We start from the raw sequence: 26,762 nt of genomic DNA, 5'->3' as shown, positions 1-26,762 counted from the left end.
ATACGTATTTAAGCTTATGTATGGAATATTCTTGTACGAGTACGAGTACGGCGCAATGGCCAATGGCCTCTAAACTTGGTAATTGTTCAGCAGGCAGATACTTATATAAAAATACGGAATTAAATAATTAAAGCAATGACAAAAGACGTAGTACAGCTTCGCGACGGCCTCGTCTGAAGCCCAAATGATCAGTTCGACAGCGGCTCACTACAAACCCGAGACGAGCCGATTATGTAATATGTGTACATTCTTTTCGGCCCCATCTTGTTGCAATTGTATCAGTACTTACTATGGTTACTTGTACGAACTTGCTCCTGCCTCTTGGCTTCAATTACGGAACATCGCTCTTTCCTGATCCGATCGTCAGCTGCCGCCTACATCACTCTGACAGACAACCTTTGTTTCCTCTACTTTGTCCTCGTGACATTTGGCCACGCCTCCACTTCCTCTAAAAATAAACATAACGAAATTTTACTCTTTTTGCACCAAGGACAAGGGGATCGTGCGCGAACCAGCAGACCGGCTACTACGCCAAACACCCCTAGTCCAAACCTAGCGCCTCTTACTACACTACAGCTGGGTCCCCTTCGTCTAAATACTGGAGCACATCTCCTATTTGCACAAGGCAATTTACGCAGCACTGTTGTTTAGCTCGCATTTTTCCTACCTGCCATCCGTCGTCTGCAGACTGCTTGATCTCAGATGCCGTCTTAAAACAATGTCACGGGAGCAAGAATTATGCCAAGTCATAGCCGGGCGTCAATGCAGAAGCGACACATTTCAGCTGGCTGTTGTCTTACGCGTACGATGTATATGTGCAGGCGCTGTGGAGAGGCCAAACACCACTGTCAAGATGCCCCAAAAAGGTGGTGAACATATCAACCTTGTCATGTTAAGTTTTAAGCTCGATCATCTGCATACAACGTTTTCACACAGACATACGTCTCCCGCCATCTCGCGCTAACATCTCGCTGTCTTTTCTCCGTCCTTTCCCTCTCGCGTTCTCTCTCACTGTCTTTTCCTGCCAAGATATGCGACGTCTCGGGTTTCAGTTGAAACAGACTTTGGACAGGGGCTGCCGGCCCACAACGCCAACAACTTGAGCCCCAGTCAGCCTCGTGGCCAATCCAATCAGCATCGAGCTGCTTGTCCACCCTCCCCTGTCCTTGGACAAGGCCCTGGCCGTTTCGCACTCGCTTGTGTCCGCCCTGAGACGTCGCTCCACAACAATGTTTTGTCACTCTGACACTGTTCTTCTTGCTCTATCTTTCCTCGGCCAGGCTGTCTTCAGTCCCCACCGTCTTGATGAATCGACACTCTGCGTGGACCAGGATGCTTTGCTCCCGCTGGCGAAGAGATTGGCGGCCCCACAGGAACCAAACCGCTCCATGGAGAGAGAGGCTCTCGCTTTTTTTGCTGCCGTGCATGATCCCCAATCTACCCACCCCTCTCCGCCCCTGTCTTCTCGTCCCTCTCACACTCTTCGTTACATTGGCTTCCTTTCCCCTTCCTCTATCTTGTTCTTTCTTTTCTTCTCCTTTTTTGCCTTTCTTCCTACTACCGTGGTCAAGCGACAAATCTGCCAGCGGCTTTCAGCCCCTGTTCCTGTCTTTTGTGAATTGCATCATGGTGTAGTCATTCTTACGTTCTTTTAATTTACCGCTTTTTTTATCAATTTTTTCAGTCTTGTCCAACATATCCCATATCCCATTGACTGGGTTTTGCTTTCTCATTACGGGCCGGTTCCCATTTTCCCTGCTGGTGGCGTCGCTGCCATGTCGATTCCAGGTTCCTCTGTCCCGGCTCTCATCTCGGCTTTCACTTTGTATGTCTCTCCTGCCCCTCTATGCCCTCACCTCCCCATCTCCACCCATCCGTCTCTAATCGTTCAGTGGTATTGTCGTCAATGCGGCTTCAGCTGCGCTCTTCCTCCACGCCAGCAGCCATGGCAACAGTATCTTTCGGGACGGCCAGAGGCTGGTCCTCGCCGTCTTTTTCTTGAGCGCCGCCCTTTGGGCTCAAACTGACTTCATCTCCATCGCTATCAACACTACGGCCACCGGGTCCTGCCAGGTTGGAGTCATTATCAGCACCTTCTTCGATCAGCTTGGCCGATTTTCCATCGAACAGTACCTCCTTTGGACCATCAACAATGGCGCCAAGGCGGGCGTCCAGCAGATGATCTCCCAGGTCCTCGTCGCCATCCGATTTGTGCTTGGCGCTGTCTTCATTGGACTTTCAAGGCCTTACTTCGACCCCGTGTGTGTCCCGACAACCTCAGTTTTTGCAGTTGGCATCATCGTTGTCGCCCTCGATGCCTTCATTGTTGTCCTGCTGGCTATTCGCGCCATCAATTCGAACTCGGCAACAGAGGTCCGAGCAGGTCAATCCAGCTCAGGCCGCTCCAACGCAGTGTTGCTTGTCATTGCAACATTTGCCGTGTGGACAGCGGTCAGTGAAAGACGCCACCCTTTTGCTCGACGTCTATCGGGCTCTGAACTAACGAGTTGCCTTGGTCTAGATGAGTGCGTTGATGCTTCTGGGCATGCAGACTACCGCCCTTTTGTTGCGTACCTTGCTTCCATCCATCGGCCTCTTCTTCCTCGTCGGTATGTATCCATCTCCTCCCATCTTTGCCGAGCTTGTTTCGTGACATGTAGGCTCTAATACGCGCAGTCATTGTGGCCGCTTGCAATGCCCAATTGACCACAGAACTGATCCGAGCTCCACGATCGCCCGAGTCGCCTGGGGTGCGCGAAGCCAACACAAGCCGGTCCATTACCACCGGAGACTCCAGTGACTACCCCCCCTCGCAATTCGAAGATTTTAAGCGCAACGAGATTTTGTCCGTAGCAGCCTTCGAGCGGCCACGGGAGGTTCCCAGACCAGACGCCCCCCAAAATGCGCATGCGCGGGCTGATATCCGGCGGCCAACTCTCAGCTACCAACAGGCAGCCAGCCTTGCCTCTGGTAGAATTGTGATCTCGAAACCAATACTCCAGGCTAACGGCGAGCAAAACCCTTTGAACAAAATCCCCACGATGAGCCTGGAGGATGCTGCGAGGAGCGAGAGGGAGAGACGTGCTGACGACTTGCGGCGAGAGTCTGTTCTGGTGGCCCATCGTCCAGCACCGCATCCTCCGACTCTGACCCCCGAGGAAGGCATATTGCGCGCCATTAGTCTGAAGAGAAAAACAGTGGCCTCTGTGACATCCGAACCGATGTTCGAAACGCCGACTCCGCCTTCGGGATTGATGCCCGCTGCTGTGACCACCTCGGCCCTCCTTTCTCCCGGCGTCGAAGAGGTTCGACGACGCTCTCCGAGACAGTCACCAACGGCAGTTCAGAATATTCGCCCATCACGCCAGCTGCCTGAGTCTTTCGGGCCTTCCAAGTCCACCTCCAGCTCCGAGTCTGAGAAGACACCTCTTCAGAAACGGCAAACATTCGGCCTGCCGGGCAATCCCCGTGCCAAAACCATGAAGGCTCCAGCCAAGGAAGCGGATGCGCAGGGGCCACAGACGGTGCTGTTCATGAACAAGATCGAGTACGACAATCCGGATACGGTGGAGAGTGTTATCAAAGGCGCTAATTTGAAAATTTACGACTCGCGAGCTTCCATGTCGGTCGTCCACCGGCCTCGGCCAATTCCGCGGAATGTTGATGACGTCCGGAACATTTTCCCATCCAATTCGACACCGCATATGGCTGGTCACTACCGAAGCAAGTCAGCTGGCGCTGTTGTTGTGCAGAAATCTCTTCGGTATACAGATGAAAGTCCGCCACAACTTCCTCCGATGCCTCTGTTACCATTGGGCTTTGGAGCCTACAAAGGCGGGCAAGAGACCAATCGGCCACTTCCCAACAACACGAAGAGCATGACATTCGACGAGAAAATGACGCTCTTGTTCCCGACCCCCCCTAGTGCGGGCGGCTTGCCTCGTCGTCGCTCTTCGCTGCCCGAAATTCCTCAGATACCGTACGATTTCATGTCCATTACTATGTCACCAATGGCCGAGTCCAGCCGGATGTCAGGAACCACAACCAGGACTAGAAGGACGTCCGGCAGAACGGATAATATTCTTGAGGTAGTTGAGCTTCCACCCATGGATGCGCTGCACATCAGAGAGCGGCGCCGGCGCCTGTCTGATGAGGCCGGAGACTCGTGGTTGCCAGGCATAGACACCGGCAACATTGTCTTGGCCATGCAGCGCGCCTTGGAGCTTGGCGAAAACAGCAGCAAACGCAGGACCAATATGACAAATGAGAGACGGGCATCGTCTCCAGTCCTTCCACAAATTCGCGATTCAGCATTCACGACCAGCAGTGACGGGCGTTCCCACGACGACTTCACTACGAACTGGGGTTCGCTGCATTCGTCTGTGGTCGCTGTGCCTATCCAGGCGAACCGACAGGTCGCTCGATCCACGTACGTGCAGGGCGACCGCCGAGACGTCGCTATGAAGATGCCTCACGCACCGTCTGTTCCAGGAGACTCGCCCCCATTGACAGACGAAGAGGAGAACGCGGATGCCGAACTGGTGGAAATTAAGTTGGAGGAGCCGCAAATGCCTCGGTGGCACCACCGGATAGGCGACGACTGCCCGACATTCACAGACCGGAAGGAGAAAATCTGGTCACGAAAGATGGTGCCCCCGACGCCCCTCATGCTCGGCGTTCCATCGACAAGGAGGCCGATAATCGTTAAGGCTGCCGAGCCATCGCCACTGGAGTCGCCGGACCATGTTCTGGCTGAGATTCAGGCACAGCTGAAGAGATTCGAGGGGACGACGATGCCAGTCAACGAGAGCCCCAGCCAGAGGTTTGCGCTCCTGGAAGACCTCGAAAAGGAGATGGACATGCAGGCCGGTCACTGGCGAACTATGCAGCAGGATATGGGGCGCAACTCGATGTCGTCTATGCGCACGTCGAACGCTGCAGAATCTCGACGCCAGTCAATGAACAGCATTGGCGATTTGATGGCGTCGACGCCCGGAAAGGTCATTAGTGCTGATTATCGTGCATCCCGTCGCTCGCGGATACAGAGTGCAATTCTCGCAGTGCCTCCCCCAATCACGGAGGAGAGAACAAGTCCGGCGGCTACCGCCACTGAAGTGTCCGGAGCCAATGCGTGGCAGCGGAGGCTGACTGGGGCACAGGCGGAACTTCCAAGTAGCTCAACTCGTCTGAGTGGATCGCGGCGCAGCAAAAACTTCCTAGACTTGTCTGAGCTGGGAAGCCCTACACCGCCAGACTCGGACGACTCCGATGTCGAGATTGAGCGCTACCAGCCGGCCAGCATAGACGACACAATTGCTGCAGTGGCCGAAGCCGCAAGGAAGATTGCTGCTGCGCGCCAGCTGCTATGGACGCCGATGGTTGCGCGGGCCTCGACAACATTGGTGGCCACTTTGTGGACCCCCCCACTAAGCAGGTCAGATGTGTCTGCAGCTCTGTTTGCCCAGAGTGTGAGTGGATTGGAGCAGGCCCCACACTCATCGTCTCGTCGGCGCGAAATCAGCAAGAACGCCGACGCCGATCCGCTACTGATCGAGACGTGTGCACTCTGGAGCGAGCAGAGCGCAGCCACGGAGACGAAGGAGGCCAGTACGGGCCTGTGGGCTGCTAAGTCATTGACCCCCACACCGGCTGCCGATGCAACGCCAGAGACGGAACAGGATGCAGCACAACTCGAGCTGGAGCTTGATCTCATGTACATCCAGTCGCAAAACCAGTCGAAGCCACAACGGCCACTTACACAACGTCCACCAAGACGGAGCAGGCGGATGACCGTGCTTCCCGACATTGTAGAAAACCCCGAGCCACTTCCCAACAAGCGGGACACGCTTGGGATTTTCCAATTCCCCTGGGGTGAAAAATCAGACATGGCCACGTTCCAGCCTCCGACTCTCATGTCCACGTTCCGGCCTCCAACATTTATGGCCATGCCCGGGACCATGTCCTCGGGCGGACCGGCGATCAGCGCGGCACTCGAAGCCCGTGCCAGAGAGCTGGAGGAGGAAGAATACTCGACGAGCTTTTTCGACGATTATGACGAGGAAGACGAGCTTGACAAGGAGGTGCAGGACCTGGACGATGACTCCGACTACTCCGACAGCGACGATGGCTTCGACGAGAGCACACTGTGGGAGATTGCCAGCCTGCTGAAGACACAGCAGGTTCCGTCAAAGTTCAGCCTGCTCCCACCCCCGCTGCCGCCGATGGAGTCTCACGAGGCGGATGTGAAGGGCGAGGACTCCGAGGATTCCGAGGAGCGCAAAGAAACGGACTTCTTTGAGGGCACGGACGTGGCAGACGTCAGCGGGGATGTCCAGGATTTGTCTCTCTGGAGGCGCAGTGCCGCCGAGCGGGCAGCATCAGCCAAGCAGGAGATGGGCATTTCGCAGCCAGACGAGGCCACATGGAAGTCCTACGACAGCAACAGCCAAGCAGCAACGGCACGGGCCAAGCCCCGGCTCTCGGAACCAGCCAAGATTGAGACCGAGCAGCTTTGGGAGGTCCCGGCCGTGACAACAGTGGCAGTGATGCAGATTCCTTCGTTCTTGTGGACTGCCACTCCCAAGGCCCCCACCACTAACAAACTCTGGGCTCCGCTGCCAAGCAAGGGTCTGAAGACGGCCGGAAAGGCCATGCTTTTCGACCTGGAAGCTTTCAAGACGCGGTCGACGACGATCCGAACCACAGATGAGGAGCCTGCCGCTCTGTATATCCCGAGAGCACCTCGCACGCCGATACACGATGCTCTGGAGACGTTGACGTCGAACCACCTGTGGACCAGCCCGAAGAAGGCCACGACCACGGCCCTGCTGTGGGCTCCCGTAGCGAAGCCTGTAGTGACGGCCGCCAAGAACCTTCTGTTTGACCTGGACGTGGCGACCATACAGAAGCTGCAGTCTACAGTCACTCGCTCGACAGACAAAGAGCCAGCAACGCTCAATGCCCCAAGGTTGCCTCGCACAACCAGACATGCTTCTCTGGAGAAGCTGACGTCCAGCAGCCTGTGGACCACTCCCAACCGACGGGTAGCCATGCTCTGGACTCCGATGCCGAAGGTTGTCGTGAAGGCTGAGCGCCATCTGTTCGATCTGGATGTGGAGAGAGCACTGAAGATGCGGGCTTCCGTCCGCACTACTGACAAGGAGCCTGCTGCCCTGCACATGTCACGCAAGCCGCGGGCAGCTATTCAGACGCCTCTGGACCAGCTTGTGTCTGACTCTTTGTGGACGGTCCCTCGGCACGATCGCATCGCCAAGACGCTGTGGGCCCCGAAGCCGCAGATGACGACCAAGACCAAGGGCCTGCTGTTCGACCGCGAGGCCGCCATGGCTGAGAAGCACCGTGCCCACACGCGCACCACCGACGAAGAGCCGGCGGCGTTGAATATGCCGCGCAAGGCCAGGAAGACAAGCCGCGCACCTCTGGAGAAGCTGGCATCCAGCCGTCTGTGGCAGTCTGCTGTTGTCACGAAGTCGCTCTGGGTTCCCAGGCCGGCAGCCGTTGTGCAGATGAAGGGACACCTCTTTGATCTGGCAGCTGCTGTGGCCGAGAAGAGCCGGGCTCACACCCGGACGATGGACAAGGAGCCGGCTGCTCTGCTGATGGCTCGCAAGGCACGCAAGGCAAGCCATGCTCCCCTGGAGACACTCCAGTCTAGCAGCCTGTGGCAGTTGGCCCCGAAGATCCTTGCTGGCAAGCTTCTCTGGGTGCCCAAGGCAGCTGTCGTGGTCAAGGCTCAGGGACACCTGTTCAGCCTTGCGGCTGCTGTCGCTGAAAAGAGCCGTGCTCACACCCGCACCACGGACGAGGAGCCTGCTGCTCTGCAGATGCCGCGCAAGGCACGCAAGGTGTCTCAAGCTCCCCTGGAGATGCTAGTGTCTTCCAGCCTGTGGCAGGTGGCACCCAAGAACACCAAGGTCCAAACTCTCTGGGTGCCCAAGCCGACGGCCGTGGCCATGACAACGAGCCAGCTGTTCGATCTGGCTGCTGCAATCGCCGAGAAGAGCCGTGCTTACACCCGCACTACCGACGAGGAACCTGCTGCCCTGCGGATGACACGCAAGGCACGCAAGGCATCTCCTGCCCCTCTGGAGGTGCTCGTGTCTTCCAGCCTCTGGCAGCCGGCGCCGAAGAGCCCTGTCGGCAAGCGTCTTTGGGCCCCGAAGCCAACGGTCGTGGTCAAGACGGCGGGCCCACTGTTCGATCTGGAGGCCGTGATGGCCAAGAAGCAACACGCCGACACGCGGACGACGGCGATGGAGTCTGTGGCAGCCCAGGTAGTGCGGATGCCACGGTCTCTGGCACAGCTGCCCGTTCTCCCGCTGACGTCGACGAGCCTCTGGAACGTCGATGCGTCGTCTACGCAGAGCAAGGAGGCCAACTGGATCATGGCCAAAGTCCCGACATCAATTCGCAAAACCGCTCTGGTGACGCCGAGCGAAGACTGGGACGCGGCACTGCAGGAGGCCCTGGCTGCCAGCTACCCGCAGTCCTGGGCAGCCGAGTACGACGACAGTATCATGGCGCGGATCGAGGCCCTGGAGCATGAGCGCGAGTACGCAGCCATGGCTGTGCAGCAGCAGCTGGTGTCGCCGGTGTATCTGGATGCGGTGCAAGCGGAAGAGGAAGAGCCGGAGCAGCTGTCGGAGGCGGATGTACGGTACTATGCCTACATCCAGGCGATGGAGATGGAGGCGATGATGCGGCTGCAGGCGCTGGAGGGCGCTGGAGTGCAGCTGCAGTAAAACCAGAGCTTACTAAGCGATTTCCTTTTGTTTGCGTCTCGTTCTCTTCTACACTCTTATACTTGTATGTATTTTTAGGAGCCAAGACCCAGTTTCTTTTGCACGAGCTTCCAGAGCAAGACCAACTACGCACTTGAATACACAGCAGATACAGATCATTTTTTTAGCTTATGTACAATTGCGCAAACAATGTTGCTTCCTAGCATTCTAAGTCTCGTGTCTACAATTTGTTCAGGATAATGCTCCGTCTTTACATCTCACTGACGAACACAGCGTCCTGGATGCTCGATCGTCGATCGTGGCTCACTCCCGCTTGTGCACACGCGTGCCAAACTTCCAGACCTCGTCGATGTGCAGGCGGGTAGTGGGTGAGCCGCCGGGCGATGGCAGGTCCTCGTTGGTCGACAGGATGATCAGGTCAGCGTCGGCGCCGGGGTCGAGCGTGCCCTTGACGCCCTGTAGGCCGAGCATGGCAGCGGGGGTGGAGGTGACGGTGCGCAGGGCACGCGGCAGGTCGGTGCCGGTCCAGTTGACAAAGTTCTCAAGACACTCGATCAAGGTGGTGGTGCTACCAGCGATGGTGGTGGAGTTTTCGAGCAGGAGGACCTTTCCGGTCTTGTTTAGACGGACCTCGCGGTCGCCGTTGGTCCAGCTGTAGGGTCCGTCGGGACAGCCGACCATATGCATGGCGTCGGTGACGAGCAGAAAGCCCTCTGGATGGGCATTGTACGCAATCTTGACCGTCGTGGGGTGCAAGTGGATGCCGTCCGAGATGACGCCATAATACGGTCGCCTGCTGCTGCTGCTGCCGTTGCCGCTGGTGGGTGCCTCGCCAAGCACGCCAAAGACGCCGGGATTGCGGTGGTGCAGAGGGCGCATGGCGTTGAAGAGATGCGTGATCATGGTGGCGCCATGGTGCATGGCAGCAGCAGCCTCTTCGTAGCTGGCCTCGGTGTGACCGATGGAGCAGACGATGCCGCGGCGACTCAGCTCCGGGAAGACAACGTCGGTCATGTGGCCGAGCTCAGGAGCAGCCGTAATCATGCGCACGGCTGGCAGCCGTCGTCGGTTGTCCTGGTCGCCGGTGGTGTCAGTCGGCACTGCCAGGTTCTCGGCGCCGTACATGGCTTCGACGTCGGCAAACGTCTCGGCCACCCGCAGGACGGCCGTGTTGTGAACGCCATTCTTGGTCGGGCTCAGGAACGGGCCCTCGACATGGGCTCCCAGCGACTCGGCCCCGTCTTCGGCCATCCGGCTCCCAGTGGGAGCCAGGAAGGGGATGACCTTGCGGTACAGCTCGCTCGTCTGGCTCGTGACGGTGGGCACGTAGGACGTGACGCCCGTCTGGAACAGCTTGCGGTTCAGGTCCCGCAGACGGCTGCAGTACTGAGCCCTCGGGCCATTCTCCTCGTCGCCGAAAAGGGTGGAGAAGTTGAAGCCAAAGGCGCCGTTGAGCTGCACGTCAATCAGGCCAGGCGCCACGATGCGGCCGCCGAGATCGATCGTCTGGTCCGGCAGCACGTGGTCGTCATAAAAGGCGGCCTGGCCGCGGACAATCTTGCCCGTGGCCGCACTGATCCAAAGATCCTCCGACACGAGACGATCACCGCGGACGAGACGGCAGTTTGTCAGCTTGGTGATGCCGTGAGCGCCCGCAGGCGAAGCGGAGACGGCAGACGGCATGGTGAAGGTGGGGTCAATTGCTGCTCGCTCAGGTCTTTGCGCGTCTTCGCCGGTGGTGTTGGACTGCCTGTGTCCGGAAGTGTTTGGCTGGACTCTCCATCGAAACGATACGAGAGGGGAGAAGGAATGGCAGCCGGGCCAGAACGAGGAAAGACGTCGGGGATATAGCGCCCTCGTACCTTCCCGCGGACGCAACCATCCAGACGGAGGCAAACAAGGGCAGAGGCCATGGACTCATCGCCTCGTGGGTGGCGGCCGCTATTCGTGGCTTGCTGATAACGGTGGCTAAGCCGAACATCCCCGAGCCGGTGCCGGCGGCTTTTCCGTCTGCAGACGCGATAAGACGAGCGTGGTGGACGTCTGGGCTGGCCAAACGGAGCCACGTTCCGCCTGTCTGGCGCTTGGCCGTGAGCGAGATCGCCGCGATTACGTAATGGACAGCGTACCAATGTAACGTTCATTCCGTACAGAGTAAGACGGCACTAGGCGATGAGCTAAGCGACGCGTGCTCTGCAACGTGTGGGTGCCTGAGCCCTCCGGTGGTCGTAGCTTCCTCGCCGCTCTTCCGTCGAAGCTCAGCACGATCGCGACTTCTGCTGTCCGTTGCATGACCCGACCCCTGCCTTCTCATCAGCCACACCTCAGACAGCAGCCACGCGTCCTCCACTTTTTCCCACCTACGTCAGCCGTCTTCGTGTCCCGGCTCGAGATCGCGTCGGGGCAGTACGATTACGACGAGCTGCCGAATAGGGGGCCGTCTCGCCGCCGACGGACTCTCTTGCTGCTGCTATGACGTGAGCAACGTACGCGGGACCAACGACCAACAAGCGGCCTTCTCTCCGGCCTCCCCCTCCTGCTTCTCTCTGCACCATGGCCGGCAAGCTGGACGGCGATCTGGATCCATTATGGGACGACCTCGACTGGTAAGAAGGACGGCGTGGGTCCAAGCGGAGAGATGCTAACGGCTGGCTACTGCTTACAGGGCCATTGGCCAGATGTTGATTATGGGCTGGGACGGCACCGAGGTGACCCCTCAGATCCGCAATCTGATTGAGGAGCACCATCTTGGGTCGATCCACCTGACGGCCAAGAACCTCCGATGTAAGCGTGAAGGAGCTGGCTGCCACACAGCAATAGAAACGGACTGACCGAACAGCTGCTCACGAGACGGCCAAGCTGGTGCAGGAGCTGCAGACGATAGCCCACCAGGCCGGCCACCCGTGCCCGCTGTTGATCGCCCTGGACCAGGAGCATGGCGGTGTCAACAGCCTGTTTGACGAGGACTACATCTGCCAGTTTCCCAGCGCCATGGGCATTGCGGCAGCCGGCAGCCCCGACCTGTCGTACGCGATCGCCAAGGCCACGGCCACGGAAGTGTCGGCATGTGGTGTCAACCTGATGCTGGGTCCGGTGCTCGATGTGCTGACTAACGCGCGATACCAGCCGCTGGGAGTGCGGGCGACCAGTGACGACCCGCAGGAAGTGTCACAGTACGGGATCGCGGCGATGAACGGCTACAAGGATGCCGGAGTGGCGACGTGTGGCAAGCACTTCCCGTCGTACGGCAACCTGGACTTTCTGGGCTCAAACCTGGACGTGCCGATCATCACGCAGACGCTGGAGGAGCTGAGCCTCAGCGCGATTGTGCCGTTCCGCAACGCGATCGCCACTGGCCGTCTGGATGCCATGTTTGTGGGCGGGTGCGGGATCACGAACCCGTCGATGAACGTGAGCCACGCGTGTCTGTCGGACCAGGTGGTGGACGAGCTGCTGCGTGAGGAGCTGGGATTTCGCGGCGTGGCCATCTCCGAATGCCTCGAGATGGAGGCTCTGAGCCACGAGATCGGAGTCAAGGGCGGCACCGTCATGGCGGTCGAGGCCGGCTGCGACGTGGTGATGCTGTGTCGGGCGTACGACGTGCAGCTGGAGGCGATCGCAGGACTGAAGCTGGGCTATGCCACGGGCATTCTGACACGCGAGCGCATCTTCACGTCGTTGCGACGGGTTCTGCAGCTCAAAAAGGGCTGCACGTCGTGGGCGAAGGCGCTGCATCCTCCCGGCATCGGGCTGCTGGCCAAGATCCATCCATCACATCTGGCACTCTCGCGCACGGCATACGACGACTCGATCACGGTGATGCGCGACCGCGACCGGCTGCTGCCACTGTCCCGGTCAATGCACCCACGGGAAGAGCTGCTGCTGTTGACGCCGCTGGTGAAGCCGCTGCCAGCATCAGCCTCGACCAAGACGCTCGAGACCGGGCTAAGCGTGGGCTCCGGTCCGGGCTCGGGTTCAGGCTCCGGTTTGGCGACACAACGCGACCGCAGCGCGATCATGAGCGGCGAGGGCGTGTTCCGCGGGCTCGGCCGATCGCTGGCGCGCGCACGACACAGCAAGCTGCTGCATACGTCCTACACAGCCAACGGAGTGCGACCGGTGCACGAGAACCTGATCCACCGGGCATCGACAATCATCATCGTGACAGCAGATGCGAACCGCAACCTGTACCAGGCCGGCTTCACCAAGCACGTGGCGATGATGTGCTCGATGCTACGGGCCAACGGGCAGAACAAGTCGCTGTGTGTCGTGGCCGTCAGCTCGCCGTACGACTTTGCCATGGACAAGACGATCGGCACGTATGTGTGCACCTTTGACTTTACCGAGACGGCAATGAACGCGCTGGTGCGCACGCTCTTTGGTGTCTTCACGCCGGGTGGCACGCTGCCGGGAACGCTGCGCAAGAGCAAGAAGGCGCTCAAGTCGCGGCGCAACTGGCTGGTCGAAGCATACAACCGCGACCGCGACGGCCACGGGCTCGACGAGCTGCTGCAGGCTGTTGCGCGTGCCAGTGGACCGGGATTGCAGCAGCACCTGCGCCACGCCACGGCTGCCTCGTTCGAGCTGCACCGGCCGGACGTCGACGAGGCCCATCTGGTCGTGCGCAACAGCAGCACTCAGGCGCTCTATGGCTTCTGCGCGACGTACTCGGTCGGGGGCACCGGCATGCTCGGCGGCCTTTTTGTCGACCCGACAAAACGCAACGTCTCCGTCGGCCGGTCCCTGCATCGGGGCGCCCTGCGGCTGCTGAGCCAAAAGGCCGGCATCACCAAGATGCAGCTCGGTGCCTGCTTCCCCGGCGTCTTTCCCGGCATTCCCGTCTTTGACGACAGCGGCGGCAGCACGTCTGGCAGCACTGGCGGTACACCCAACACGCCCAATACGGCCAATACAACGGGCAGCAGCAGCGCCAGTCTGCGTGCATGGTTTGCCCGCGGCGGCTGGGACGTGTCGTTTCCACGGCGACTGACGAACCTGGCCATCCACGATCTCGCGCGCTGGAGTCCGCCCGAAGGGCTGACGCGGCATCTCGGCAGTGCTGGCATCAGCTTCGACCTGATCCAGGGCCCCGACATGGCCGACGGTGTGCTGGACCACGTGGCCGCGCTGGCCGGACCCGAAGTCGTCGAGCTGTATCGCTTTGTGCTGCTGCAGGCCGGAAAGACGTGTGCAGTTGTGCGGGCAAAGATCAACGGGGGCAACGAAGGCGTGGGAGACGGTGCAGGAAACAGCAGCAGCAACAGCAGCGGCAACAGCGAAACCCTGTTGGGCACGGTGATCGTCTGCGCTCCAGACAGTCAGCTGTCGACGTTTCTGCCAGTGCTGCAGACGTTTCGGTCAGATATGCACGGCAACATGGCGACGGCAGGCGATGACGGAGGAGCTGCCAACATGAACAGCGCAATGGGCGACGAGCACGCGGCGACGGGCGGCATCGTGGCGCCGGTGGTGGTGCCGGGACTGGCGCACTCGACCACGGCACTGCAGGGTCTGGTCATGATGGGCGTGCGGCAGAACAAGTCACATCGGGCACTGCGCAGCGTGCTGACGCGGGTGGCCGATGAGGCGTATGAGGGTCTGCTGGTGATGCAGTTTGAGGTGCTGCAGTCGTTTGAGGAGATTACCAACGCGCCAGACAATGTGAGTGCCTTGTCGAGGGAGATTTGTGCCGTCGGCCACGACTAACACTCGCAGTGGGCGGACGTGAATGCTGTCTGATGCATCACATGATTTCACGATGTTTGGATGCGATCACTGGAAGGATACCTGGTCGGGAGTGTGGAGTTTTTGGTTTTTGGTTTTTGGGTTTCGGTTCTTGGCTGTCTTGGATTTGTCTCGTTTTCCGCAGTGTCGTATGTAAGGCATACCTTGTTTGCTTTACTTTCCAGTACTATCTTCCATTCTTCCTACTGTCCTTTAGACTAGCAATGCAATGCTATACGTACAGAAGGGGAGAGATGGAAATGAAAGCAGCTGTTGAGATAAGATGCCGCGAACGGAAGGCGCAGACGTAGCGACCGCTTCCTCACTAAAAGGGTCAGCCCCACTGTTCTTCCTGTCCGGTGGACCAACCAGGAGGCAGAGCGGACGAGGCGCTATCTCACTGCTCTCTCTCCTCTCTTTCCTCTCTCAACTGTCTCCGGTCTCCTCCTCGGACACATCGACAAGTATCGCAGCGCGTCCGCAGGCCAACAGAGTGCCACCGCCCACGTCCACGGCCGAAGACGTTTTTTCCGTATACGAGCCGGCCGCCCAGAGGGAAAGGCAGCACGAAGGCGCACGACAGAGCTTTCGTCCGGCGTCTTTTCCTTCCGCTCTTCGACCACACGGCTGCTTTGCCACGGAGGATTCCCTTGCGTCAGACACTTGTGCAATCGATCGTGCAGTCGATCGTGCAGTCGATCATCCGATAAACGGCCGCCGTGTCGTTGACGACCCCGTGCCATAGACGACCTCCGTGGCTCTCGCCATGCGACAATGGCCGCTTACAATCCCATGTCGGCGCTCTCGGCGACAGCGGGCACCAGCGCCGACAGCGCCGATGGCCTGGGACTCGGCGTCAACGTGAGCCATGCAGGTGGCGCGGGCAGCCTAAGCCTGGAAGGATTCGATCGCGACATTGGCTTTGATGACGTGCTGCTGTATGTCGATCGGACCTGCCCTTTTCTCTCTTCTCTCTTCTCTCCCTACAAAACACCACTCTGACAAGTCAGCGAAAACGTCGGACTGGCACCGCTGCCCTTTACGCCGACGTACGACTTTGAGACGTTTTCCAACACGTTTGAGGACCCGTTCCATTACTCGGCCGGTCCGGCTGGACGGCCCTACGAGCTCGCCCAGCTCGACACTGACGGCGGTTTTCACGAGTCCATCTCGCCGCAAGATGAGGGCCTCGACAACAAGCTGCTCGGCTTCTCGGATCCGATCGTCAAGGCCGCCGTCCTCGACGACGCCGGCCAGTTCGCCGATCCCGCCATGACGGCTGAGCTGTTTGGCATGTTCTTCCTGGCCGAGGACGTCTACGCGGCGGAGAACACCGGTCGGCCGCTCGAGCTGACCTGCTACCGCCGCAATCTCTGGTGGTGCTCCGGCCAGATCACGCTGCCACGCCAGATCACCCACGCCGTCACCGCCGATCAGGGCCGCCACCTGGCCGTGCTCGAGCTGGCTGTCTCCATCACTGCCATCGAGAGCATCGAGGGCAAGCCGACCGAGATCATCTGCATCCCCTGGAAAAGCACCACCGCCACCGGGACGGCCACCACCGCTACCGCTTCCGCTGTCGCTACCGCCCAACACGAAGACACCAAGGCGGCCGGCTCGCCGCCCAACCTGACCATCGACCTCGCCAACGGCCAGGAGCTCGAGAACGGGCGCGTGTCGGTGCCCATCTCGTGGAAGCGCCTACAGTTCAAGCATGCTACCGCCAACAACGGCCGCCGCAAGGGCCAGCAGCAGCACTACGTCGTGCAGATCAACCTGCTGGCACGGGTCAAGCCCGAAAGTGCTGCTGGAAGCAGCAGCAGCAGCAGCAGCAGCAGCAGCAGTAGTAACGGCAGCAACAAGAGTGGCGCGAAAACTGCCGCTGCCTCTTCTGGCAACGATGGCCAAGATGGCTGGCTGAAGATTGCCGAGATCCAATCTGGCCCGGTCATCGTGCGAGGTCGAAGCCCACGGAACTTTGTCAGCCGTCGCGATGTGCCTTTGACAGGCAGCGCTGGCATCGGTGGGACCGCCGTCGCGGACAAGAAGCAGCAGCAGCAGCAAAGCTTCCAGCGATACAGCGCACTCAGCAGCGTGCAGCCGGGTGACTGGGCTCACGGCTTTGCCCAGCAGAGCCCCCATCCGGCCAAGAAGATGAGCCTGTCGCCCAGTCTGCCGCGACCGCCGGTGCCTTCATGGGACACGCCGTCCCGGATGCCGTCCAAGATGCTGCCACAACAACAGCCGCAGCAGCATCAACAACAACAACAACAACAACAACAACAACAACAACAACACCAGCAACATCAACACCACCAAATCCAGCACAAGCAGCTGCAACATATGCAGCCACACCAGCTGCAACATATGCAGCCACACCAGCTGCAGCAACATCCACCCCTCTACCAACAGTCACAACCACCACCACCGAAGAAGAGAGCAAACAGCACGGCTCTCCCGCTCAGCCTCTCACTGTCGGAAGATGAGCGCAGTCCCAACCGCCTGAGCACCGATCCGCTGCCCAACAGCCCGCCGTTCCCCCATCTGGGTGGCGCCGGCAACATGTCGGCCGGCAGCGCCCTGCCCGGAAAGTCATCAGCGGCCGGTGCCAAGACGGCCGGCAGCAACAACGGCAACAACAGCAGCAGAAGCAGCAGCATGGCCAACAACACCGTTGCGGCATCGGGCGAGAACCCGTTTGAGGACGACGACCTGCTGTACGAGTACTTCCCGCTGAGTCTTGATGATTGGTAAGCATGAGTATCTCTGCGCACAATGACAACAGGACAACAGAACTGACAGACACTAGGATGCCGCCCGTCGACGCCGTCTATCGGCCGCACGTTGTGCACCACACAGTTGTGCCGCCCGAGGTCAAGGCACAGCAGGTGCGCAACAAGACGAAACGGTATTTTGCCGCCGAGTAGGAGCACCAGCGCTGTCTGGGAAGGAAACGTATCCTTCCCACCTGGCTTTGCTCTGCTTTGCTCTGCTTTGCTCTGCTTTGGTAGACGGAACCGCCATGGAATGAATGAACGAGTTTTGGGGTCCTGTTGTTAGGGCGTTTTTGCCTTTTCTTTCTCTTTATTCTTGCTTTCTTTTACTTGGTTACTCTCTACTTCAGCTCTGTCTTCCACTCTTTATGTTTTGCCGCAGCTGGGCGTTTAGAGTGACCAAGACACATTTTACGACTTTGAAATGAGGTTGTGCATATATCCCTGTCAATATCAGTTGGCATTTAGCAGGTTTTACAAAAATATGACACATGATACGACATATGCTTAACTTTAGGCTGAAATCGGTTTCCGTTATTTCTCCAGACATTTTTTCAGCATCTCTTTTTTGCCGCGCCCACAATGCAACGGAAACAGAAACGACACACATCCAAAGAGTCTATCCACAGCGGCAAATGCAATTAAACAGGTATAGGTGAATGTAGAAGACAGTCAAGATTGGGCCATGCTGTCATTTCAAGCCTTTAGGCAAGCTAGAGACACTGCTGCACCCAACAACGAACTCTCCTTGGCCGGCACCATCTCAATCACACCCGCCGGTTCACCAGCTTTGGCATCACCGAGAAGAAGCTCGTTCAAAATACCCTGGCACTGCTCTAGGTATCGCGGGTATCGTTCGAGCACAGATCCGTTGAACGCCACCGCAGTGCGCTCGTGCATGATGGAGAGTTCCGCCTTGGCTGCATCTGCATGCCGTCGTGCCAGCATCCCTTCACTAGAATCTGCTAGTCCGTGTTGAAGCTCGCCTTCCGTTTCGATTTTGAGCAACCACATTGCATATACAGCCGCGGCAACGATTGCGGCCGATCGCTGTGAAACCAGCGAAGCAAGCGCCCGCACAGTAGCAATATCAGCCTTCGTCGGTGCCGAACCGTCAATGCAAGGATGGCGGCTATGGAAGATGGCTGTGGCTTCTTCCAGAGAAGGAGAGCTATCGCTGTTAGGAAATTAGAAAATCGTCGTTGAAATGGTACACGCCACCACCAAATGCAATGTACCTTTCGATAATCGACAAAGTCTCAGTATCAAGTGAATATGGCTTCAGCAAAGACGGCGGAAGGATGCCTCTGAAAAGGCCAGTTGTGGTAGTTGCCTCGATCAGTGCAAACCTGCAAATCTCGCCCAGGTAGTATCCAGATACCATCTGTTCGAGTGGCTGAAAGTCGGGCCTCAAGTGATCAGCCTTGAGCAACATGTCCCAGCGCATAGTCGGCAGAAGGCCGCAGCCAAACATGCTCAACTCCGTGTTGACTATCACATGACTAGCCGAATCGAACCAGGCCTCAGGGCGGCTCCCAAACTTTGGCCGGCCTATCATGGAAACTGGAAGATGCACAGCCATGTTGACACCGGTGCCAAGGATCAGGCTGAAACGGGTAGATGTCCGCACATACGCCTCCGAAAGAAGTGCCGCTGCCGAGTCGTTCACGATGGCAGCCAGCTCCACACAAAGCCCATATGAAGTGCAAGCCGTTTGTATTATATCACCCAAGTCCTGCCCCTCTAGTGAGTCGGCTGCATGGAAGCCTTTGCCCATACCTTGGAGCAGGCCACCGCGGAGGGAAGTTTGCCTAAAACGGTCAGCTGGCAGAACAGGCTGGTGAATGGTCCAGGAACAGAGGCTAGGCAGTCTTGACGCACTCAATAGGGAAGCTCCAGGCAAGGCCCATGGGCAAGGCCTCATCTGCAGCGTTTTTGACGCCTCCAACTTTGCTCACTGTCTCGGCGATATGGAAAGCCACCCAGTCGAAGAACTGCATGCCCTCAAGCCTCTTGACGTCCGGGGTGATTTTAACCGTCTGAATGCAAAGAATGTTCGACTCGGGCTCTTCTAGCTCTTTCCGATTCTGACCATGAAGTTCGATGAGTGCCACCCGGAGCGTTGATCCACCTACATCCAGACATAGGTAGCGGCCAAACTCTTGGCCATTGGGCAGTTGGTGGTTATACGACGGAAGCATGCATGCTGGGCTTGCAAATAATCGTTCACGGTACTGGTCCTTGAGCTGCCGGGAAAAGAGGCCCAAGCGGGCACTTTCAACTGGGCGAAGCAGTAGTTCCTCAGCCTCACTCAAGAAATCCGCTACTGGTCGTGTTGTATTTATCTGTTGTGAGATTGGAATAGTGGTTGCAGCCGATGACGGCGTCGAAGACGGGGATGACGATAGTGGCGTTGAGAGCGGCGTCGATGCAGATGGAGAAAGTGATGCAGATGGCGATTCTACTTCTGTCGGTGCTGTGTCCTCCGGAGCCTGGATCGCCGGCGTCTCTTCTGTCCGTCTGAGCAACAGGACCTTGAGAAAGGACTTGCCCCGGACCAGAGACCGGATGGCCGCAAATAAGGTGCCTCGTAAACTCGTCATGGCAGAAACGAGCGGCTGCGCGAGCAACGAGAACGACGAGAGGTAGCCAAAGGAGAGGGGAAGTAGACGATCAGATCGGTCATGACATTTAAGTGAGTTGAGAAGACAGGGGAGAGAGGCAGGACGAGAGCAAGAGGGAAGCAGGGGAGGGCGGACAACGTGCGCTCTCTCAATACAGAAACTGCAAAGTGCCAGAATCAAAGAAGGGCGAGTAACGGGATCAATGCGGTGTTGAAACAAGTGAAGGTATCAACACGAGGGACCGTTGTTTGTGGTATGTCGCAGAAGGAGAGAAACGGGTGCCTGTAGCAATGGTATTAGTCGATCTGGTCTTGCCGAGTCCAGTTTTAATAGACGTGGCCGCGCTTCGTACTTTTCAGTGGAGGCAATGGTTGTATTGCCGTTCATCACTCGTTGCCTCGTCAGCAGTGATGTGCATCTGTGGTGTGGCTGTGTGGACTCGAGCAAGCAGAGACACGAGCGCAGTGCTGGGGTCGGGTTGAGCGTAGGGCCGCACAGCAGAAAGAGTTGCAAGGGCAGCTGAGAGACAGAGACACGGAGGGGACACGGAAACAGGACTGGGGCGAGAACCGTATTTGCGTGGTGTCGCGTGTGCCGGTGTAAGATACGTCGCACTGTCGTATGTGATAGCGAAAGGAGGGAACCGAAGGACAGTTCAAGAGAGGGGGTGTACTCCGTATACTCGCAGCGTTTAGAAGCTTATTTGATCTCTAAGGCTGGGCATGACCGAGGAGATGTGGGGTGCTGTTGGCAGGCTTGGCTTCGTGACCGTTCGTTCCTTGTTTATGAGTCCTGGTGGATTCTTAGTTCGATTTCGTGCAGGTTTGGTTGAGACGTGGCCGATAACGAGAGAGCCGAAGGATGATGCAAACGGAGTGGACAAATGAGGCAAACGGAAATGAGGAAAGACACAATGAAGATGTGAGCAGAGGCGGCCAGCTGTGTAACTAACAAGAGTAAGTGGGCCGTTGATTAGGAGAATAGCCAGGCTGATTCGCGGAAGGATGAATGTTGCAAATAACGGGACGAGTTCAAGATGCCAATCAGGACGCGGCACGAGCAAGAAGCTTGCACAATAGGAAGGCGCCAGGGAGCACAGCTTGCTGCGCTGGGAGGATCAAAAGCTGGTGGCTGGCTGGATCCTCCGACCAGGCATTTCTACCTGCAAGAGGAAGGCACTACGTAGGAGCAGGAAAGACAATCAAGGGCCAGACAAGCGCGACAGCAGCAGCCATGGCAGCGACGACGCTCACGGCGTGTTCCGCTTGGCTATAAGTAGCAACGATGCCTTGCCAGCTGTTGCGACGTAGGAGACCAGGTAAAGAGGGAGCCGGACTGTCACGCTCCGCGAGTCTGTAACGTTGCCTCTAAAGCTCCAAAGGCCCACACTCACGTGGTGTGGTTGGTGTGGCTGGAGGCGACGCCACGGATGCTGAGTCATCATAACTCGTTACATAGCCCCGCCATATCTGATAGGCCCGCATTCGCAATGAAGCTGATTGACGTCTGCCTTGTCTGCACTTCCTACACGACAAAATGGCAGGTGTGCGCCCACATATCGGAAAGATCGGCAGAGAATGTCCCGTCCGGCCTCTTATTTTACCTCCTTCCCCTCCCTTCTTCACATAATAATCTCGTTCCGTTTTCAGCCCGTAGTGCTTGCTCTCCAAAACGGAGGGACGGTTCAAAAATTACGCACAGTGCTTAATCTACGGCTATGCACTGTCTCCATGTGATGTCCAAACACAACCTGATTGGTGACTGATGGCGTGGCCTCCCGTCTCTGGTTCCTTGCCCTGTTCTGGAATTATGCGCGCAAGCACACGTTCCAATGTCATTATCTAGACAGTCTCGGAACGTTGAGAGGGTTTTTCCTCTTTTTCATGGACGGTCAACCGTCGCTCCGGTGGGCTGTCGGGTTTTCCGGCGAGTTCCACTAGGACGGTCGCATTCAAAGAATGCAGCGGGATATGTAAGTGGCCAGTGGTAGGTCGTCAAGCGAGCATGGCTTGCTCTAGTTCCTTCTTTGACAGGGAACCAAGCATTGATAGGTGATGCCGTCGTCCGATACCTCTAAGCGGCACCAGACCTCGGAAGGCCAGGCGCTATTTGCCACAGGCCACCCGCGACTACGGAGTACTTACATCATGTCCGGCCCTTCCAGGAAGGTGCCTCATTCTAGTTCATTCCTCTGCCGTTTCTTATTTATGCTTCCAAAATCAGGCCTTCAAACTTCCGCCCTCTTATCGAAGAAACCGCCGATATCCTACAATCCTCAAGACTGATCCTTTTCCCTGAAGCTCCTCAGTCGAGTTTGCCACCAACTGAGCCGCAACTGCTGTGTCGATTACTCACATTCTCTGTTCTTTTTCCATATACCTTTTTCCATTCTTCCCCTCTCATAACCCCTCCCATATCTTCCCCCACTCAACATCATCATCATGCGTCTCATCGTTCGTGACGACGAGGATGCTGCGTGCTCCTTCATCGCCGACTACATTACCGACCGCATCAGCACCTTCCGGCCCACGGCCGAGCGGCCGTTTGTGCTAGGATTGCCTACGGGCAGCTCCCCGCTTGGCGTCTACCGTCGCCTCGTAGACGCCTTCCGGGCCGGTCGTGTCTCCTTTGCCAATGTCGTTACCTTCAACATGGACGAGTACGTCGGTCTCCCGCGTGACCACCCGGAGAGCTACCACACGTTTATGTGGACAAACTTCTTCAGCCACGTGGATGTCCGGCCGGAGAACGTGCACCTGCTCGACGGCAATGCCCCCGATCTGGAGTTCGAGTGCCAGCAGTACGAGGAGAGGATCCGTGCCGCCGGCGGCATCGACCTCTTTCTCGCCGGCATCGGTGAGGACGGCCACATCGCCTTCAACGAGCCGGGCAGCTCGCTCGCCAGCCGCACGCGGGTCAAGACGCTGGCCTACGACACCATCCGGGTCAACAGCCGCTTCTTCGGCGGCAACATCGACGCCGTCCCGCGCTGTGCGCTGACCGTCGGCGTGCAGACCGTTCTGGACGCCCGCGAGGTCGTTGCCGTCGTTCTGGGCCCACGCAAGGCCCTGGCGCTGCAGAAGTGCATCGAAGAGGGCGTGAACCATATGTGGACGCTCTCCAGCCTGCAGCTGCACCCTCACCCCATGGTCGTGTGCGACGAGGACGCCACTCTCGAGCTGCGCGTCAAGACAGTCAAGTACTTCAAGAGCATCGAGCAGGTCGCCCGCGGTCAGGGCTTCCACCAGGTCCTGCCCACACGTCTTCGTCACCCAACCGGCACGATCCCTTCTGCTTCCACCTCTGCTCGTACTCCGGCTTCAGCTTCAGTACCTACCCCCTTGGTCATCCCATCGCCAGTCAGGCCGCTTGTCGTTACTGTCGACGTCCCTGTCACACCGGATGCATCGCCCAAGACCTACTCTGTCCCCGGTCTTGATCCTGCCTCCAACGACGAGCTCGACCTCGTACCCGACCGCATGGGCGACCGCATCCCCGTGACCGTGGAAACAGCACCACAGCCGGGCCTCAGCGTGATGCCGGTGTACCGGCAGCGCTTGACGCCGAGTCCCGAGCAGCAGCAGCAACACCAGAATATTGCGTCTGTTGGTGCTTAGATCGATTGATTATTGTGACCCACGCATCAAGCTTTCAGTCACTCCATCTTCAAGGACTGCTTTACTGTACCTGAAAAGAGGCCCCGCACAGACTGACTGATATGCGAGCGGGTCGTCATATTTTGCCTTGATTTTATGGGTTTATTTTTAGCGTTGGGTTTTGGGAAAGAATGGGTGCATCGCCAAATTGAGACAAACACCTTAAGAACAGCTTCTGTACGGAGTAGACAGAAAAAAAAACGATAAAGTAATATTCCTGAATGTGACCTCCAGTATTGTGGGCTTCAGTCACCAATAGAAGGTGGCTCTATGTACAAATCCCACGTGGAGAGCAGGTAAGCGCAGCAACGCCTGAGACCAAGCTGTAACAGGAGTTCTATTCGCCGGATTCGGACGAATGCATGCGAAGGACTTTATTTGGCCACAAAAAAGCTGTCTACAGCACGGCTCGAACACGCTACATTATGGCCACTGACACGACCCTCTTTACAACTGCACCACGGAAGCTGTGCGAGGCCGAACAGGTTGTTGAAGAACATCGACCCTCGATGTGCGCTGGGCCGGAAAGGAAAGCTATTGTCGACACTTAGAAAAGCCATTGCAATTGATGAGGGCAGGGGACAGATCATGCAAATTCTCAAAAAAAGCAAAAGCGAAGCCCCCAGAGGACTTTAACTAATAGGGTGAAGGAGTCAATTATTGAGCTATCTCATAAAGGCTGCTCCCATATTTCGTCCCATTTGCTCCTTTTGTAAACATGGAAGTTTGTCCGGAGTATCTTACATACTATGTATCTGGCTATATGTCAAAATCATAATTCCCTACTTCTGTAGAACAAGCACACTACACAATGTAGCGGTATACTTTTTCCATCAAAGACAGTATTCGGCTGGCCATATAGTTCCTCTCAACAACCTCCTACTCGCCATCCCCAGCCTTATACCGCCACTCAGCGTACCTGTGAAGCAGGTAGTCCTTAGTCCGCAAGCTGTGCCAGATTCCTAGAATACCGCCAAGCGGCCAGATGAACTTAAGCTTCTCGCGCCACGGAATGGACGAGAAATCACAGCCGTCATCATCCTTGGCGCGCACCTTGTCGAAGACGGAGGGCAGGGCCTCGGCGGCACGGTAGCGAGTGCGCAGCACGTCGTACCAAGCGCGGCCACCGTAGAGATTCCAAAAATCATCCTCAGCAAAGTACGTGCTGGCATATAGCCACTTGCGGCCACCAAGGGCTGTCAACTTGTCTTCCAGAGCCCTGTTGCGAGCGCGAAACAAGCTGCGTGCCAGCGGGCCAGGACCCCAGAGGCCGATGTTAAGCATGTGGGTGTCTGCAATATCGGTAGACTTTGGGAGATTGGCATGGGTCCCCGCTCCGTATTCTGCTTCTCGTTCATCTGCAGAGCTCACCATCATGGCCGGGTGAAAGGTCGGACCAGGTCGCCGCCGCAGCGGACATAGCCACAGCGGCCAGATGCCAAAGGTGGCGGCAGTAAAGCCAACCAGGTCGGCAGCTCGGTCAAAGGGCACGGCCATATCCTGCAAGACAAATGCATGGGCACCGCTGCCCGCGTGCATGGCGCGGTACATCATGCGAGTGTGCAGGATATCGTCGAACAGCCAGCGTGTCAGGCGGTTGAAGGGAACCATGAAGAAGTAGAGGAACGACATTCGGCCGACCCAGAAGCCGCCACGGTCATAGCGGAAGAGGTATTCGGCCAAGGGGATGTAGTCGACGGCTGTGGCAGTGTTCTGCGCTTGATCTGTTCCTCTCGAGGCCGTTTTTTTGTATGCATGTAAGTAGAACCACGGGTCCCAGGGATCGCTGAACGTCTGCGGCTGCACGTTGGCCGGCTTGTCGTCTGTGAGCACGCCCCTCATGATAGCACCGTGGGTTGGACTGTACAAGATTCCGTCGACGAAGTCGGGAGGGTCGCTATCGTCCGCCGAAAGGCCCCTCTGCACGGCTTTGCGCACAGTAGCCACGGCCTCTGCCACACTTGATGTTCGTATATATGTGGTGCGCACCCATTTTCGGGCCTGAACGAGCCGAATCTCTAATAGGGTCACGGTGCCAAGGCTTCCCACGGCGCCAGCCGCAGCATGGAACAGATCGTGGTGCATGGTAGATGGCGAGGTCCCATCGACCGCATCCCCGCCATCTGCGGCTACCACGACAGCACCGTCGGCCAGTACCATTTCTACGCGAGAAACGGTCTCGTCAAAGAAGCCATGTCGGAAAGACGAGCTTTCTCCTCCAGTGCCAGCAAATCCGCCACCGGCGGTGATTCCGGGAAATTCCATGACAACCGGCGGCACCAGCGTGCCGCCGCTGGCACGCTGGATGGCGGCCACGAGCCGGTCCATAGGAACATTGGGCTCGACGAGGGCACAGCGACGGGTGGTATCAATTCTCAGGATGCGGTCGAGACCGGAGATGTTGAGCACGGCTAGTGGAGGCCCCTGGGTGGCATCGCGAGGCCGTGTGGTGTTGGTGGAGCCGTGGAAGACTCGGTAAGGCAGACCTCGATCGAAGAGCTCCTTGGCACTAGCGGAAACATATGCGACCATCTCGTGATGCAGTAGAATGGCGGCGTTTGTCTCGTCGTCGTCGTCATCGTAAGCCCATGTCGATGTGCTTGACCGTGTTGCGGGTAGATCGATGGAGTTCCTGACGAGTCTGATGGTACGCTGGTCCAGCTCACAGTCTGCTGATGCGAGGTCGAAAGAGCTGCTCATGATGTCTTTAGATAGGTGACTGGTGTGGTAGACTGTTTTAAAAAACGGTTGATTCTGCTATCTGCCTCCGACTTGCACTTTTATCGTCGTATTGGTCGGGTTGACTTTGAACTTTAAATACGCAGCGCCTCTCTCATGCGAATGGTCGCTTTCAAAGCCTCAATAAGTGGCGTGTGCAGTTGGGCAGCTTTGGGTGAGTCTAGACTGCGTGGAAGCATCTTGGCATGGGGAAAAGGGAGGCAGACAATGGTAACGCTAATTTCAGGATATTTGCATCTGGCTACAGATGTGCCTTTTAAGGAAAGAGCGACCGTCAGATGACTGTCCAGACATGAGTACAAAAGGCAACAGCGAAATCGGATATGAAGTTGCGTGTGAGTCTTGCTGACTAACTGAGGAACATCATAGTGGGAAATCAAACGAAGCCAAAGTTGACTTACGACCAAGCCATTCAAAGGCCATGGCTTCCAAACTCACAAACTACAAACCCAAAAGACACAAAACTGTTGCAAGCCATCTCTG

At 57.5% G+C, this 26,762-nt stretch overlaps 7 protein-coding genes across 7 annotated transcripts; 4 read left to right on the top strand and 3 right to left on the bottom strand.

Moving 5' to 3' along the window:
* Positions 1 to 1,775: 1,775 nt before the first annotated feature.
* On the top strand, positions 1,776 to 8,762 carry CMQ_6477 (uncharacterized protein; the record flags this gene model as incomplete). The annotated part of the gene is made up of 4 exons (XM_014315542.1): positions 1,776 to 1,825; positions 1,893 to 2,451; positions 2,522 to 2,609; positions 2,677 to 8,762. 4 exons carry the CDS (start codon positions 1,776 to 1,778, stop codon positions 8,760 to 8,762), a joined length of 6,783 nt encoding a protein of 2,260 aa, XP_014171017.1.
* Positions 8,763 to 9,065: 303 nt separating this feature from the next.
* CMQ_6217 (n-acetylglucosamine-6-phosphate deacetylase) lies at positions 9,066 to 10,445 on the bottom strand (the record flags this gene model as incomplete). The annotated part of the gene is made up of 1 exon (XM_014315282.1): positions 9,066 to 10,445. The coding sequence occupies one exon, from the start codon at positions 10,443 to 10,445 to the stop codon at positions 9,066 to 9,068; it is 1,380 nt and encodes a 459-aa protein (XP_014170757.1).
* Positions 10,446 to 11,315: 870 nt separating this feature from the next.
* On the top strand, positions 11,316 to 14,468 carry CMQ_6374 (glycoside hydrolase; the record flags this gene model as incomplete). The annotated part of the gene is made up of 3 exons (XM_014315439.1): positions 11,316 to 11,368; positions 11,428 to 11,546; positions 11,602 to 14,468. The coding sequence occupies 3 exons, from the start codon at positions 11,316 to 11,318 to the stop codon at positions 14,466 to 14,468; spliced, it is 3,039 nt and encodes a 1,012-aa protein (XP_014170914.1).
* Positions 14,469 to 15,260: 792 nt separating this feature from the next.
* Positions 15,261 to 17,413, top strand: CMQ_6175 (transcriptional regulator vib-1; the record flags this gene model as incomplete). The annotated part of the gene is made up of 3 exons (XM_014315240.1): positions 15,261 to 15,424; positions 15,497 to 17,236; positions 17,296 to 17,413. 3 exons carry the CDS (start codon positions 15,261 to 15,263, stop codon positions 17,411 to 17,413), a joined length of 2,022 nt encoding a protein of 673 aa, XP_014170715.1.
* A 543-nt stretch (positions 17,414 to 17,956) lies between these two features.
* Positions 17,957 to 19,863, bottom strand: CMQ_6285 (hexokinase-like protein; the record flags this gene model as incomplete). Its single annotated transcript, XM_014315350.1, has 3 exons — positions 17,957 to 18,437; positions 18,499 to 19,071; positions 19,142 to 19,863. 3 exons carry the CDS (start codon positions 19,861 to 19,863, stop codon positions 17,957 to 17,959), a joined length of 1,776 nt encoding a protein of 591 aa, XP_014170825.1.
* Positions 19,864 to 22,325: 2,462 nt separating this feature from the next.
* On the top strand, positions 22,326 to 23,501 carry CMQ_6131 (glucosamine-6-phosphate deaminase; the record flags this gene model as incomplete). The annotated part of the gene is made up of 1 exon (XM_014315196.1): positions 22,326 to 23,501. The coding sequence occupies one exon, from the start codon at positions 22,326 to 22,328 to the stop codon at positions 23,499 to 23,501; it is 1,176 nt and encodes a 391-aa protein (XP_014170671.1).
* Positions 23,502 to 24,419: 918 nt separating this feature from the next.
* Positions 24,420 to 26,240, bottom strand: CMQ_5999 (FAD-binding domain containing protein; the record flags this gene model as incomplete). The annotated part of the gene is made up of 1 exon (XM_014315064.1): positions 24,420 to 26,240. One exon carries the CDS (start codon positions 26,238 to 26,240, stop codon positions 24,420 to 24,422), a length of 1,821 nt encoding a protein of 606 aa, XP_014170539.1.
* Between the last annotated feature and the right edge of the window lie 522 nt (positions 26,241 to 26,762).

Source organism: Grosmannia clavigera, assembly GCF_000143105.1.
Source record: "Grosmannia clavigera kw1407 unplaced genomic scaffold GCSC_167, whole genome shotgun sequence".
Lineage (NCBI taxonomy): Eukaryota > Fungi > Ascomycota > Sordariomycetes > Ophiostomatales > Ophiostomataceae > Leptographium > Leptographium clavigerum.
Note: the sequence above shows the minus strand (reverse complement) of the source record. Positions and strands in the feature narration are given on the sequence as shown.